The 16,606-nt window shown below is 39.7% G+C and overlaps 1 protein-coding gene across 4 annotated transcripts; it reads right to left on the bottom strand.

Annotated features, from left to right (window-relative positions):
- Window positions 1-493: 493 nt before the first annotated feature.
- tbxa2r (thromboxane A2 receptor) lies at window positions 494-16,130 on the bottom strand. Of its 4 annotated transcripts, XM_080033410.1 has the most exons (4): window positions 9,949-10,188; window positions 4,577-5,454; window positions 3,967-4,100; window positions 2,431-2,744 (listed from the first exon to the last, which is right to left on the bottom strand). In XM_080033410.1, exons 2-4 carry the CDS (start codon window positions 5,372-5,374, stop codon window positions 2,567-2,569), a joined length of 1,110 nt encoding a protein of 369 aa, XP_079889536.1. In that variant the 5' UTR covers window positions 5,375-5,454; window positions 9,949-10,188; the 3' UTR covers window positions 2,431-2,566. The 4 variants fall into 4 exon arrangements, with proteins under 4 accessions (XP_079889535.1, XP_079889534.1, XP_079889536.1 ...); XM_080033409.1 differs by lacking the exons at window positions 3,967-4,100; window positions 9,949-10,188 and adding an exon at window positions 15,920-16,130 and having other exon boundaries at window positions 494-2,744; XM_080033408.1 differs by lacking the exon at window positions 3,967-4,100 and having other exon boundaries at window positions 494-2,744.
- Window positions 16,131-16,606: the final 476 nt, after the last annotated feature.

Here is a 16,606-nt window from a genome sequence, read left to right as displayed (position 1 = left end):
GGACAGCCTCCAGCTGCACTGCAATTCACATTTTTCCCACATGATCACACTGTAAAAGAAAAAAAAACATAGTTTCCCACAATTTAAATCATAAAACAAGGAGCAAATTATATGGTTCCTTTTGCTTAGATTCTGCCTGGGGGAAAACATGAAGGGTTTTATTGAAGGGTTACATTGTATAAGGCAAGGCAAGGCAAGGCAAGGCAAGGCAAGGCAAGGCAAGGCAAGGCAAGGCAAGGCAAGGCAAGGCAAACTTATCTATATAGCACAATTCAGACACAAGGCCAGTCAAAGTGCTTTACAAGATTACAATATATTAACCTGTAATCAAAATTACAGGTTAAAATGGAAACAGAAAAGTCTTCAGACTTGATTTAAAAGAGCTGAGAGTTGCAGCACACCTCAAGTTTTCTGGGAGTTTGTTCCAGAGATTTGGTGCATAAAAACTAAAAGCTGCTTCTCCTAGGCTAACACATTCATTTGATTCCCCTTTTGCTATGAGTATATAGAAAACTTTCTGGTTTGTTTCAAGGAGGGAATGTAAATAATACTACAATCGTTTGTTCATCTTAGAGTTTGACAGTCTCTGTCTATGTGTAAGCATACGTGCATTTCCATAGTAGGGCAAGTAAACACTGAACCAACTTTTGGATTGTAGTTTTACTGTTTCAACTACACTTTGTATATGATTGCACCTCTTTTTGAAGACCTGAACAAATGCAAAAAAATAGGCTGAAATCATTGTTGTGGAGCCTGGCTGTGTTTAATAGAAAAGATACCATTTATTTGACTTATCCTCTACTTACATGAACAATCACATGCAATTTCTGTCAAGCACATTCAACATTAACACTTAATTTTCAATGGACAATGGATGACATCGCCATGGAGCTAAAGCAAGAAACATCTCAATCGCTACCAGTCATGGGTTCGGTCATTTTTCTCTCTGACTGTGTGTGACATTACAATGTTTAAAAAACATGAATTGCGAGAAAATAAATCAATTCATTTCCAATTGATTGATCCAAGGATCCCTATTCATTGCGTTCATAAATACCTTCTCGGTTTTACTTAAACTTAGCTAAACTTTTATGTTTTAGTTAAACATCTGAGAAACAGAGATGTTTTAAGCTGTAATACATTTTTTTAAAAGGTCCTTATATTTTTCTCTGAAAATCTTTCTTTAGTTAGAATTGTCTTACCTCATGAGCAACTCTGAGTCTAAGCACTATTTGCATGTAGGTAATATTCTTCTGATCTAAAACAGAGGTATTCACACTCATATATTCTAGTTGAGATAATACAATTGTGCTTTCTCCTGCCGGAGATATTGGACTCTTCATTCACTTGATTGATTCAAAGACAAGTCAACTGAGTAAGCCTGTAATTAAAAATGTCACTTGACCCAGGATTTATTTTCTTACCTACCCTTACTCACACTTGCACTTCACATTTGAATGTTTTGCAATAATCACATTATCATTGAGATTCACATTATTCATTTATTTTTTTTATTCTTTCCGGCCGACCAGAATGTGTCCATTAATGACACGCCTAAGAACTGAACGAGAAGAACCTATGAAGGGTTCGGAAAAAGAGTTAATAACGGATCATTTAAAAGTAATGGAAAAAAAGTCTGGTTTTATTTACGGGCCATCATCAAAACATTTACTATATAGAAGATAAATGCATTGTTATTATATGTATTGTATAAACTCTTGAAATGAAAAATGTATTCGTGGCATCTGGAGGGCAAAGCAATATTTAAATTCAGTCAAATATTGTTTTACTTTAATCACCCTGTGTTAGATGTTCAATCAACTGTTCCACCATTAAAACCACCTTCAACATTCAACACGTCAATTTTTACAAAAAGGGACGGATACATATACTGTACATATACAGCTCTCATGACGAGCCTGGTGACACGCTGTAATAAATAATTCTTCCTGCTTCCAACAGCATCAGAGCATAATGTCCAAGGATGAAAACAATTGCTTGAATGACCAACCCAAGTCCTCCTATCCACTGAACAATAGAACAACAATATAGTAGTGCATATAATTACCTTGATTTTTTCTTCTAGCAGACTGCTGAGTTCCATAAAGTGGTTACAGAGACGGTGCTCTATTAACAGATCAGTCGGTTTCCACTCAGCCCCTGTTCCGTCTTCATACTTTGCTAGGATTGTGATATTGCTAATACTGCTAAACATTTTCACTTGCATGCAATAAAACACATCCTTTTGAGATTACACAAACCTGCTTTATGCTCTGGACTGAGTTGACATGACAACTCATCAGAGCTATAAAAAACAACAACAACACAAAAAAAAAGCATGTCGCTCAGTCTACTGCAACAACAACAATAACAACAATAAGAACAATTCCAAATCCCACCATTCAGGGAGAAGAAGAAGAAGAAGGAGGAGGTGGTGGCTCTAATGAAGTTGTGACTGTTATGTTGGATTTGCCGCCCGTTCCTTCTTCTCTTTCCTCCGGGCCCAGGGTGCTGCCCAGGGAGGAGCGTGTGAACCTACGGATGGTGCTGTTGAAAGACGCGTGGCTCATGAAGGAGCCCCGGGACCAGTCGAGGCCGGGGTTGATCCTCTTGAGGACCGCCCTCCGAAACAGGATGTACACCCACGGGTCCAGGATCTGGTTCCAGGTGGCGAATCGGATCCAGAGCAGCAGGTATTTGATCTGGGTAGGACCTCCTGACAGCACAGTTTTTGCAATGAAGACCTGTTGGTGAAGGGGGGGGGGGGGGGGTTGATTAAAGTGGGTATATGGATAGAGAGACAGTGGAATAAAGCATAGTAAGAGGCAAAGAGAGGAAATAAAATTATGCGGGGAAGAGATGCGTAGGATGGATGGAATGAGAATGGAATAGGAGGTTTTTGCAGAGAGAAAGTTGTAGGGAAAACAAAGAGAGGGAAATGACAAGACAACACATTTTAGTGGAAAAAGAATGGAAAGATTAGACATAAGGAATGAGAGGGAAAATATTGAATGTGTTAATAATGCTAATTTACAATGACACATATATCATTGTTTAGTCCACCAAGGGAGAGGCTGAGCTAATTTTGACACGGCCCTCCTGAGGCAGTGGCTGCTGCAACACAATTATCTCCCCCCTGCTTAACTCAAGCGGCAGCATTTTATGTGAGGCATAGCCTTATTAACATTGGCCCAACCGTCTGTTGTGGGGGCAAACCGTGTTAACAAGCTCCTTCAGGAATGACAAATTGGCTTATTGTTGTCTCTGTTCCAAATTCAGCTGGTCACAGAAAAAAAACTGCTCTTGTGTGTTTTACATGCAAGCAGTGCAAGCAGTGCAAGCAAAACTGTTCAACGGTTGCGTCTTGCATGTCTTGTCTTGCAAGTGTTTAATTCCAAACAATTTTTCAATCGCAGATATACTGTATGCTCCAGAAACTGAAATAACAAAGTAGGGAAGGTGAGGAGATATTCATTGATTTCGGGGGGAAAAAAGTGTTTTTGACAACAGGCATTTTCCAGAATGGCTGACTCCACCTTTAACACAATAAAACCACATTCTGCAGTTTATTAAGTTATCAGGGTTTTGATGGGAAATCAGTTGTGTAAGTTCCACATGCAGGGGCAGTGAACAGTCAAAGGCCTGAAACTTTTTAAGCCTAATGTTTATTAAGTTAGGAATGGAATGAAGCAAAATCAGCAGCAAAACAAAGATGGAACACTGGACGCATTATGAAGCACGCAACCAATGATACTTTGAGCAAATGGGTAATGGTTTGGAAGCTGCAAGGCATTGGGTAAGATGTGACGTAAAAATTATGAGTCCATCCATGGGCTTCATTGTCAGATGTTCAGAACATGCTGAGGTAGCCAGCCAAAACAGCACAACGTTATGATGGGGGTGAGCAGTCCCTATTAGGAAGCTGTGTTATGGTGACAGCATTAAGACAATCTGGTTTTTACTCGCCTTATTCGAGACACTTGACACATGATGTATATCCAGGGGTCAAATATCTGATTCCAAGTAGCCATGCGTATGTAGAACAAAATAATTTCATCTCTTACGGGTTCAGCAGTCACCACGCTCATCAGAATATGTATCTGCGCAGGGTGTCACACAATTGAGGTTAGACAGGACTGCAAAATATGTATTTGAGGTGGCTTTGACCCTTCTATTCCTCTCTCTAATGTGCCGTCCAATGTGCTGACACACAAACGTTACATTGAAGAACGTAATAGAAAGTGGTCTGGGTTGAGTGCTTTAATATAACTTTGATGGACACCATTACTCAAAGTGCTTTGCATTACCATGGCTGACTGTGTTTTTTCAACTTCCCGATCAACCACTTGGTTTTCTTGATCCTTTTTTATTTTTTTGCCAAAGTTGAGTCTATTCAATCAAACGTTTTTAAGATTTTTTTCACTCTTGCAAATGAATTGAATGCGCTCTGAAGTCCTCCATCAGTGCTCGCTAACGCAGTAGCCTAATATGCATTTCATTGGAGCTTAATCATTTTCTATAAGACCACAACTAAACATTACATACACACATACTGTATATGTTTGGACATACTCACCAAGAGGGGGCACCAGCATATAGAAGCGATGACCATGATGAGGATGAGCTGAACCATCATCTCTATTTCGTGGTCTCGGCGGCGCCGGTTCCCTCCCTGTCCGCAGCACACTTTGATCAGGGTCACAACGCTCACCGTGTTCAGCACAAAAGACACGGCGATGCATGTCAGCCCCACAGCAGAGAAGAGCAGGCAGAAGGCCATGTCGTTTCCCTTGTGGCTAATGTTGAAAAAACACCAGGAGCCGGGAAAGTACATGTGGTAGCTCCCAACGCCCGCCAGGGGCAGCAAAGCTATGGAGCCAGCGATTAACCACACCATTAGCACCATGGACACTGTCCGCCTCTTGGGCATACTGGAGGAGCGTGCGAACGGAAGATTGATCCCAACGAAGCGCTCCAAGGCCATGGTGGCACCCAGCATCAGCGGGCAAAGTCCGTAGAAGACCATGGACACGCCCATGAAGTTGCAGAAGTGGCAGTTTGGATCCAACTGCCGCCAATTAAAGTTGGTCATATAGAAGGAGATGACGATGGAGCCCGTGACCAGTAGACCCATGAAGTCAGTAACCACCAGGCCACCGAGGAAGATCATGAAGAAAGAACGTGAGCGAACATTTTTCTGCCGGAAAGACTTGATGAGAACTATGAAGGCAATCAAGTTAGAGGCGAGACCCAAGGTGGTGAAGATGGATGAGAATTTGACTGAGGTGATGGAGGGTATGAACTTGAATGGAGGGCTGTTGATGGAATAACAGAGTGGGGTGTAGTTGGCGAGTGGCAGGGCTGAGTCATTCATGGTGACCAGCTGGTGTGGGCTCCGCTTCAGACGACTCAGAGATGGAAAGACAGTGCCAGTGTGAGGGGTTTCATTTCAACCTTGGAAAAAAAAAGAGAAATAATATTTCTTCAAAATGACAGAGGACACTTAAATAACAATAAAAATAATTAAAAAGGGGGTAAAGAAACACAATAAACTTTTCTTTTGCACTTCAAATGTGACAACCTTCATGGCAAAGCCTATGTGAAGAAGTACTTTTTGGTTTACTCCTGAGGATACAATGCTAAATGGTGCTTATCTTACTCTTTATTCAGGCTGGGTATATTGCAAAACTGCGGGGCTGAACATTTGGAGTGGAAAAGTTTCCATTCACTCATCTACTTTCTAACAAGCAAACAGTGTTACCGGATTATATAAACCGCTTCATTCTGAGGCAAAGCTGAAACTCATAGCACCCAAATTGTGATAATTCCTCATTCTAAAGGAAAACTGGGCTCTAAGAATTACCGCAAGGTTAAAGCTGTTTCTGTAATTATTTCACAGTTCTCTTATGTTTTCTCTTTCTGACCTGAGGGTTTTAAAACATGACCGATCATTGCCCGGCCTGACATATTTTCAGTGAGTTAGCAATGCACCAACATCACAGCTATTTACTTGGTAGGCGCAATATTATTCCTATCAATACGAATGATTTCTTAAACTACAAAAATAAGACATAAAAGTTCTAACAAACCAGAATTATCCTTTGAAAATCTATGTTTTAATCCGAAACCGTTTCGGAGTAGTTTTAGGATGGCTAATGTTACAGCTCAGTAACAGCATGCACATAAATAACACCCACACAGACACATGCAGACAGTGACAGCATGGGACAGAGATGGAGAGAGAGTGACATTAAGACTGAAATAGAAAGGCAGTAGGAGAGCTGGCATATCCTGGCAGGAAATGCAGTTATGTGAACTGTACTGACAAAGACAGAAACAGGAAATAAACAAAGTATCACGATGCTGTCCCCAGTGGTCTGTCCCCCAAAATACTGCCCGTCATTGTCAGATTGCATAAGACTAACTTCAAGCAAAGTGGAGGTACGAATTAGACCAGATGATTCAGTGAAACCCATATTACAAGGGTATTGGTAGCATCCTGAAATAAGCTAAAGGAATAAACTGGCAATCTACAAATTCCATAAGAAGTTACCTCTCAAAAAATAACCTTTTTTGAATTAACTCAAGCTACATAATTTAAACTGACTTCACCTGATGTGGCATCTAGGTCTTTGCTGACTTTTTAAAAGTCATCGCAAGTATATCACAGCTAAGTTGGATCGACATACAGAAGCTAATTCTATCATATCAAACTGTGGGTTTAACTTCCTGTGAGCATCCCAACACAGATTGTATCAGTGTACAGAAGGAGGTCATGACAGTTAACAGTAGGCATGTCCATGTTGGTTTAATGTTAATGAAGTAAACATAAATAATAAATAATACACTAGAATAAAACGAAAGCTGTACCAGACAACTTTTCATGCTGGTGGGTAATCGTCAGAAAAAACACGTAGATTTATTTGTCCAGGTATTTTCCAGTAGTCTATTGTTTAGCTTGTGTATTTTAATTTAGTGGGATGCCTGCTGGACTCCACAGGACATTAAACATTGAGGATAAAACGTTTACAAACTTGACCTAAATAGCAGGAACACTTTATTAAATCATTTGACTTTTTGGCACCAATATCTGTCAGTTTAATGTGCTCCAGTTTTTGCATCTAGTTCCTACATTTCCCCTTTAATATTAGTGTTCAAGTCGAAGAAAGTGAATATCAAAATGGTAAAGACAAAACTTTTGGCAAAATGATGTGCATTTGAGATGGAATTGTGCATTGCTGCATCGCACACTTTGAAATGCTTGATGTAGCACACACTGGTAGTTTGCTAGGAGAAAAAACATCTGAGTCCCAACTGCAAAAAATACAAAGCCTGTCCAACCCATGAATTTACATCCCCAAGGAGAGCAACAACACATAACTATGTAGAATATGTGTTGAATCCCATATACAATGTTACGCTTTTAACTGTCTTTGACAATCTTGTTATTTTGTTGCAAATCACTAGACTTTCCTAGCCTGGTCCTACTAGACCATCGTACTCCATTTCATTTGTACAGAGGGTCTGGAATCGCTCAATTGATAAATGTTAACTCACTTTAAGGCGGGTGTCTGTTGAAGTTTAAAACTATTGGATCTGCCCAGTGCCACACTGGATCTGCCAACCAATTGCATAACGTTTTGTCGTGACGTATGTCATGCGCCGGCTTCTGACTACAACTGAAACTGGCGCACTTCATTGTTCTCAGCCACTCCCTCTGTTCGCTGATTGGACCGCCCAAAAATCTGTCAGAGAAAACCAACTAATATACCATAGGCTGTTTCTGTATATTCTATTTACATTTTGGGAAAGTGATGTTCAAATTATGTGTATGATTGTTCAAATGGTATAATTGCTATTTATGATATTCAATAGCAATATTTTTTGTCTGTCACATTTCCCTAAAAGGCAGGAATGAGAGAGACCTTTTCAACTTCTGCTAAAAGCTAACCAGGCTATTAATTCCTTAGAGAATGCTAGGATGAGACTGATGGTGCTTGGCGCCAGCTCTTGTGTGACCCTGAAAACCTTTTGAGTGTGCCATTAGCAAAAAGTGCCTGTTCGCATCTAAAATCAATATGCCATATCCAACATTGCACCACTGGATCAGTCCAATGGCTTCTCATTTAAACTAATGGGAAACCACGTTAATGAGCTACACTTTCGGAGTGTGGACACTCTGGTAGCTGGAGAAGTGACAGGTCACCTCCTGGGCACTGCTTGCGCAAGGTACTGCAACCCCTAAGTGCTCTTTGCGACCCCTTTCTCTGACATCTCTGCATACATTAAAGTATGGGGTGGGTAACTTTTTCACTGTAATATTTGGCAAAAATGTCATATTAGCCATTCAGCTATATGTAAGTGAAGTGGTCTGAGAATATCTACTCATCACTTTGCTCTCCCCTGCCTCTGTGTGCTGACCCCAAAAATTGCCACTGCTCATGTACACTTTGACCAATCAGAGCGAGGCTCCGATTCTCCATTCTTATTGGCTGTTGGGACTGTCCATTCACTTTGGCACCGACGTTGTTGGTGTACAGCGTGTCAGGGAGGGACCATGGGGGAGGGACCAAAGAGAACACAAGTGGAGCGGTTGAGGTATTTGGATTCAAATCTCTATCCCAACAGCTATTTTCTCCCAACTCATATACCCCAGCTTTAATCTAATTTTATAAGGTCCTGTTTGTGCATTTGTGTTTTTCAGGCCTGCACATCTTATACTGCAACATAGTTCAAAAATGTAATGTCCTTGAGAGGATTTAATTAAATTCTTCTGTTTCACTTTATTTTAAAATCATACAAGTCAATGAGCTTGTACAAGACACTAAATACTGTATATATTTGTATTTACTTTTTGTTTCTGTATTTTAGTTGCCTGAAAAAAAAACATTTTGACCTCTAGAATAGTCTGCAGTCCCTCCAATATCCTACTCAATCCATCTTTAATTTGAAATTTGTTTTCATGTTTGTATTTTACATCAAATATGCTGATTCGACTTTCGACTGAACATGTATCGATGATGCTTCTGGATTAACCAATTATTTTGGAAGATTTTAGAGTTGGCCTCTGCTGACTTGAAGTACATCAAATATTATTCTATAGAGACAGGTGGAGGAATCAATCGGTGCACAGAGCATGGGCAGGAAGAGCATATACGTAGTTTCCAGCATCATTTCAAAAAAATCTAGGGTCACTGGGTTCAGTTTTCCCAAATGGGTCATATAATGGTTTATTTGACCATGTGAAACATCAGTAGGAGTGAATTTATGGAGGACGGCCACACATTAATACAATCTACAATAGCACAAAGGTAGTGCCAATGAGGATTATAAATTCAAGTAGATATGAAGTTAAAGAAACGTAGTATTGAAATTGTTCTTCAGCTCACTTTAACAAAACCAGAGTTTGAATGTTAACTTATTAAAATGGCGAACAATGTTCTATCATTACATTATAGTAATCCCGATTCTGTGTTTGGCCAATTAGCACTTAATTTAGTAAGTTTAGCATCTCCTCAAAGCTCCCCAAATACCCTGAAACTGACAGTTCATAATGCAAGGTGAGACGTTAAACACGTGTAAAAAAAAACTATGCTTTATAAGTCTATACTGGGGTACATTTGCAAATGGATAGCAATGAAACAAAATTAAACCCCTAAACGGAAAGGGCGATTTTAACTGGCTGCCCTGACAAATAAGAATCCTAGAATAATCTGATTCATTGTGATATACTACAACAGCATTTATAAAGATGAATATACAATGGGAGAGTAGCATAACATAAACAACCTTAAATGTATCATAACCAAGTCTCTATGTAGAACTATTCCTTATTTTCCTCTATAGTTTCTGCCCAATATGGAAATGGGGTATTTTTTTTTTTTCAAAGGTTGCTGTTGGCAAATGGAATGTAACTTTGCTCATTAAAGTAATTAAAGTTTTTCTCACCATCACAGGAGTTTCTTCAAGCACCAGGTAGACTGTCAGTTGGGAAGTTTGCACTACTCTTTCCAAACCATATTTCTGCACTCGTGAGAATAACAATGATGAAGAAAAGAAAAAATCGCAGGAAGGAGTGGGGAAAAAGTGCCACATGCACCGAGTCCCATCTGATGAATAAATACAAGTCTAAAAGTCCCCAGGCAGGCTGTTAGCAGGAACCCCAGCGATCATCTGCACTCCCTTCCCCCTGCCTCTGCTACTGCAGCTATAGATACTCATCTCCAACCCTCCAGTTGCTCTTCCTTCTGCAAAATTCTCTCCTCCCCGGAAGACAAAGGGGAAGGACTCTTAAGAAAGGCACCACTTAGTACTTTAGGCAGGATAATGGGCAATAGAGACAAGCTGTAAGCAGTGGGGGTCAGGAATGGGAGGGGCATTTTTTTATTTTTTTTATAATGTTTGGTTAAATATTTTTGTACACGTGTGAGTGTGGGGGCTGTGGAAAATCTGTTACCAATAATGTTGTTGTTACTGTTCCTAAAGGCTACAAAACAAGGCTCAAGGAAAGATTAGTCAGTGCATCAAAACATAGACATTTTTGTTTGCACTGAAAACATTTGGGGTTGAACAGCTAGTCGTCAAAATAGCAATAAAAGTAAAGATGGTTGTCCTTACAATATGTATTCTATTTGATGCTTTCCTTCTGAAAAACCGACTGAAGCTTGAAACATCAAAACACTTCAGCCAACAGAGTAGTTAACCTTTAAGTGCATGGACATCAGATTTAAGGAGAATTACGGAAAACAAGTGGGAAAAGGTGGACATGCCATCAACAGATGTTTATATTATTTGGATTCGGCTTGTATAATAAAATCTGAACTTCTCCCCAGTTAACTGAATGACATGTGCAGTGCAGATGTGGATCGTGGCTGCCAAACATGCTCGACTAAGATCAGCACAGTGAGTCACTGTGTGGATTCGGTCCCCCCTCTGGCAGCATCTGAAGTCCTCCTGCATCCACACTATTCGCACTTTACTTTAGTATTACCATGTAAACATCTGGTTAATGATCAAATTCCTTTGTGATTTTTCTCTACTTATGACATCTATTGCAGTAGGTCCGTCCTGGGAGAGGGATCCCTTACTTTGTCGACTCTCCCTGAGATTTCTTCAAATTCTTTAATCCCGGTAAAGGGTTTTTTACTGGGAGTTTTTTCTCAGCCGAGCTAAGGGTGTAAGGGCAGGGTGTCATATTGTATCATATTGTATGGAATGTAAAGCCCACTGAGGCAAATGTCTATTTGTGATTTTGGGCTATACAAATAAAACTGATTTGATTTGATTTGAAAGTAAAAGAGCGTCCATTTTCTTGTCCTTCTTCCAGTACAAAGAGGGATATTGAATCTGAGAAAAAAACAGCCTCTAACTGCAAGTTTTGGTCAAATGAAGAAATGATCATCAAGATTTTTCAATTTCTAAATTGTGATCAAAGAAGTTTCGGAAGCGATTAACTACACAATAAAATACATTTGAATTACAATATCACCGAGGTGCAAGAAAACCTTGTTTATTAGCTATAGTCCAACTCCAACTACAGGGCAGTCTGAAAAGTCAGTTTGGCCAGGCTCACAAATACCAGCATGAGAGAATCAACAAACAGCAGCAAAAAGTAAGCAACTATGACAGTGATGGAGTACAGTGTTATTTTTAGTCAGACATAGTTGCAATTTCTCCGCCCACAGCCATCACCAGTGATATAACTTTAAGTCTGGGAAACCCTTTTCCAATTTGAAGCCAGAGGCCTGTACTATTGGTGTGATCTTTGATACAGACCAGTTCTTTAATTCTCAAATAGCAAAATCATTCATCAATAACAATCATCCCCCCTCACAATGATCACATACCTGTATGCCCCACTAGAATGTGTGCTTGTGTGTTTATCTTCAGAGTGCTGGCTGTATTTTGCTTTGCTTTGTTTTACTTTGCTTCGGGACAAGCAACAGGGGACATGGGGTTAAAGGCCTACTTCACCGGTTTGAATATGAAGGTGTATTGAATTCTGAGATCCTATGTAGTATAAATGTGCAAAAAAAATTGAACTCGGTTCATCCTAGCCTGAGAAAAGGCAGAAAGAGTGTTTTTTTTAACCCTATATTTCTCTTTCTCGTGACATCACAGAAAGAGAAATATAGGGTTAAAAAAAACGTACTTTGTAAATATTACTGTGATGTCACAGTAAAAGACATCACAGAATTCAATACACCTTCATATTCAAACCGGTGAAGTAGGCCTTTAAGTCTGAAAAAATACATTCCTAACCCCAGCCAGCCTGGGGGTATATGAGGGGCAGGACACCAATGTCCTACCAATGACCATTGATAAATCTTACAAAATGTGGTATCACTGCTATATAGATTGATGATATTATACAAATACAAACTCAACCAATTACAGAAACACAGGTAAAACATTATTTGAATTAAGCATTCACTGCATTCACTTTTCCAAGCCAGAGCTTCAGCGCAGTGGATGTTTTCCTCTCAGAAAAGATCAACTGATATTCCCTCATCTATTCGCCATGTGGCAGATAAAAGGGTTTGAGATAAGGTACCAAATGGTGGGCGTCTGTATAGCTTTAATGTCTTCCACTTAAACAATCCTTTGGACTTCTTATGCTGGGTATGTGAGTGAAGACTTTTGGTAGAAAACAGATGCTGTGTAGAGCAAAGCCCAAAATGAAAGGCATAAGGTTAAAGGGAACTAGCAGACTAAACACAGTTTCTCTTACTATCACGTATTTCCGGATCTAACATACTGGATACCGTTTCAAGCTTATGGTGTTCAGGTGAGTCGTGGCATATCATATTTGTATTGTGCCGGTGTTTTATAGATGTTATGATCTCTGTCACAATCTTCACCACCAAAATGCTGCAAACTCAATAGAATGAGTTACAAGGGAAACATTTTTTTTTTCCAAGGGACACTTAAGGGAGGAATTAGCCGCTAAGTTCATGCTACAGAGGTCAATGGTCTGTCAATGGAAAATGAGCTGTCGGTTATCATGTGTTCTCTTGGGTTGCAGTGAATCATTCAGCTCTCAGGGCTACTGTGTACATTACAGGCATTGGACCAAATCCCAACAGAGCAATTCTCCAATGTGTCAACCATATACAGTATATGGTGTCCTTAAATGTTACATTCTATCTGAACCAAGAGCCTTGCTACAACAACCACTGAAGGCTTACCTCAAGTAGTTGTGCCAACAGTGTTGTTGTAATTACTCAGAACTCCTCATGGGGGCAACAGAAGTTACGCACTAGAGCTTTTTTCACTAGCTTGTGTTTTCTTTTCATCCCTCTGTACTTTTGTAAAGTGTCTTTGGGCTTCTCGAAAAAAAATGAAAACATTTATTGGCTCTATGCTGATTCACTCTCTAGGCCCCTCTTTTCCCATTTACATTGAGCCAATACATTAGCCACAGTCATTTGACAAAGCATCAACACAACAGAAACCCTTTTTCTTAACGCTAGACACAGAATCAGCATACACGCTATCACGGTCATTTGACATGCAGATACTGTCACTATAAGAAGCCTTAAGACTTCCCAAGAGACTTTTAAAAAATATTATAAAAAAAATATATATTTTAAAGAGGACTTAGATTCAATGACTGCAGAACTATTATTGTGTTTTACCACAAGCAAATTCAAGCATTTTTTTTGTTGCATCAATCCATCTCATCTTACACAATAGTATTGCATTGACTGGAGAGAGAACATGCTGATATGGGTATAGTAAATATATGAGTTTATCTATATGTCTGAAATCTGTTAAACAATGTACACAGAATCCTGATGGCTATCACCACACCCCACCACACTAAATCCATGAAGCCATAGATGATAAAACTCTGGTTATGTTACACCATGATTCTGATGCACCACGGGCCCACAGATATTTGACAGACATGTTTATAAAACATTTTTTAGCCAGTGTGGACAACATGCAAAATAATTGGCAAATGGTCAAAATGACAAAAGGGATGCCTCCTGTCTTCAATTTCCTAATCGCACACTTGAGCCATTTAGATTTTTTTATATCAACATAGACCACTTGGTATTCTGCTTAAAGGTCTCTTTAGACACAATATCAGACCCAAGATAGACTCGACACAGTTGCCAGACACAAAGCTATGACTGACAAAAGATCTTTTCCCGTAACGTCCTTTCTCAGACTTAAAACGTTTCATTCGTGATTCCAGAATTACATTTTATTGAGGTCTTTACAGAAGGAGCTGCTGCCCTTGAGACTGGGCTCAATTTGAGCCAGGCACAGCTCAATACACTCACTGAACAAGACCTCAGCAACATATAACAAAGAAAACAAGAAGAGAGAACTGAGGGATAGCATGAATAAACTGCTTAGTAATGCCATGGCTAACAGCCAACATAGTTGTGATGGTAATTTATCATATAACTATGTGCATTCAGATATTAATCATTGCTCAGTTATATATGTATTTGTGACTTAGGAAGTTAAGAGAAGGATAAATCAATTGGAGGTGTTGTTTACAAAAAAACAATTAATAGCTGTTTGTCGGTGTGGTATACAAGGAGTCACTATGAACTGTTTATTGGTATAATAGGACAGTTGGCCGTAATGTATTAAGAATAAACTTTGTAAGGGGTTAAAGTTATAACTCAACACATTTCCTCACGGCACAACTTTACATTTGAACATGGCCTCAGCAGCAGTAGTGTATCTTTGCATAGAGTGCATGCATCTGTTTCTACTTTCCTGCCTTGCTCCTTTCACCCTCCCTCTTCTCTTCCCTTCATCTCAAATTTGCAAAACCATTTATATTTGTACAGACAATGTGCCACCTGCACATTCACACTTATTATTCTCAACAAAAACATATTACAGAACTTCACTGTCTATTCCCTAAACGGGATAGAAGGGGGAAAACGCAAATATGAATAACCGCATAGTCATCAGAGACACCTTGAAGCATACTGCCCTCTGTTTTTTTAATTTTGTACGCCCCCTGATCTCATTACGCCAACTTCAATCCTCTTTCTTTGTCAGTGTGAACTGAATATTAGATCCATTGTTTAACCAAAGACCAGCCTGAGACTCCTATTAACATTACAATTTAGTTTGCATGCATCACTTCCTACAATTCTGTCCAGATTATAAATGAGCTGCTCTGCCCCACGGTTCTCTTTCTCACCCACTCTGTGTGTCAGTAGTATTGTGGGAATTAATATTCCACTGCATATAGGTTAAGACCTTAAGGATTCTTAGGGATTGTTTTTTCAACATTTTGTGGAATCTAGCCTGACCATAGTAGGGCAGTTCACACTGAATCTCGTAAATCTCCTTAGAGCCTATTTTTAACTCCCAAACTAAAAAATTCTCACCATATGATCGCTCTTAGTCTTCGTTAGGAACTAGTTGCCTATGGAATATCGATCGGCTATTGTTTTGTTGTCTCTGAATAATTCAATTTCACATTTTTGCGAAGTTGGACTTTATCTACAGTATGCCCTCAAACAATGATTTAGTTGCTGTACAACACGAGCCGACAGATACCTACAGATATAAGGCGTATTATTTATATCAATAATAACCAACTCTAATCACCCACTTTAGTGCTTCTTTTTTCTTCAAATCATTATATTTTAGCCAGTGTAGACAAGGTGCAAAAAATTATTCATGATGCTGGTTTCTTCTACTTTTCTCTATTAAAAGCCATGCATTTTAACAGGCAGTTTGGTCCAGTGAAGCTGCACAGCTGTAAAACCTGGAGTTTGTCCAGGTTCCAATACATAAATGTGCACCTTAATGAGCGTAAAGCAAGGCAGACGTTTTTACTTTTGTTTCTACTTTAATGAGCTGTAAAGGTGTAGCAGAGAAGATACAGCACACCAAAGCTGCCCGAGGAAAGAAATGACTGAACCGAACTGAACCTTACCTCAGCCAGAGGGTCATACCTGTGGCTTCAGACGTCTCCATTGCTGCTGCCTTGACACGGCAGATATGTTTAGTCCTGCTTTTTAAAAAAACAGCGAAAAACACATTTGACGATATATTCCCTGGGAAAAGCGAGTTGCAGATGCTTTCTTGCAAGATCCTCGTAGACGTGAGAAACCTCGAAAAGTATATAGCTAAGAACTATGGTCTCCTCTCCCTTCATTGCCATCCATGTGTGCAGGCATGTCTGAACAGAAGTGAAAAAGCAAATAACACAAGTTGAAAGGAGTGAGTCACACTGCATGAGGTGGACACATTGATTCTTACAAACAGCCATGTGACATGTCAAACCTGTTAGATGGCAGTCTCTTAGGGGCCACTCACACTAGGGCCGCGGCCCCGTGCCCGAGCTCATTTGCATACTAAAGTCTAGAACGTTTGGCTAGTCAGTGTGACCACGCCATCCGTATTCCAGCACGGAACAGCCCCTTGGCCAAAGTACAGATGCTAATGAGATGACACGCGCACAAACAAGCGCACAGGCGGCGTTCGTGAATTTATTAAGGATGCATAGTCCGTTAACGTCCGCTGCCTTAAATGCAGTTGCTGTTCTGAACTCGGCAAACTTTCAAAATGAAGGCATTTACATCATGCTTTTATTTAATACTGTAGATACGAAGTAGAATAC

Source organism: Ammodytes marinus (assembly GCF_949987685.1).
Source record: "Ammodytes marinus genome assembly, chromosome: 8".
NCBI classification, from domain to species: Eukaryota; Metazoa; Chordata; class Actinopteri; order Uranoscopiformes; family Ammodytidae; genus Ammodytes; species Ammodytes marinus.
This window is presented reverse-complemented; position numbering and strand designations above follow the sequence as displayed.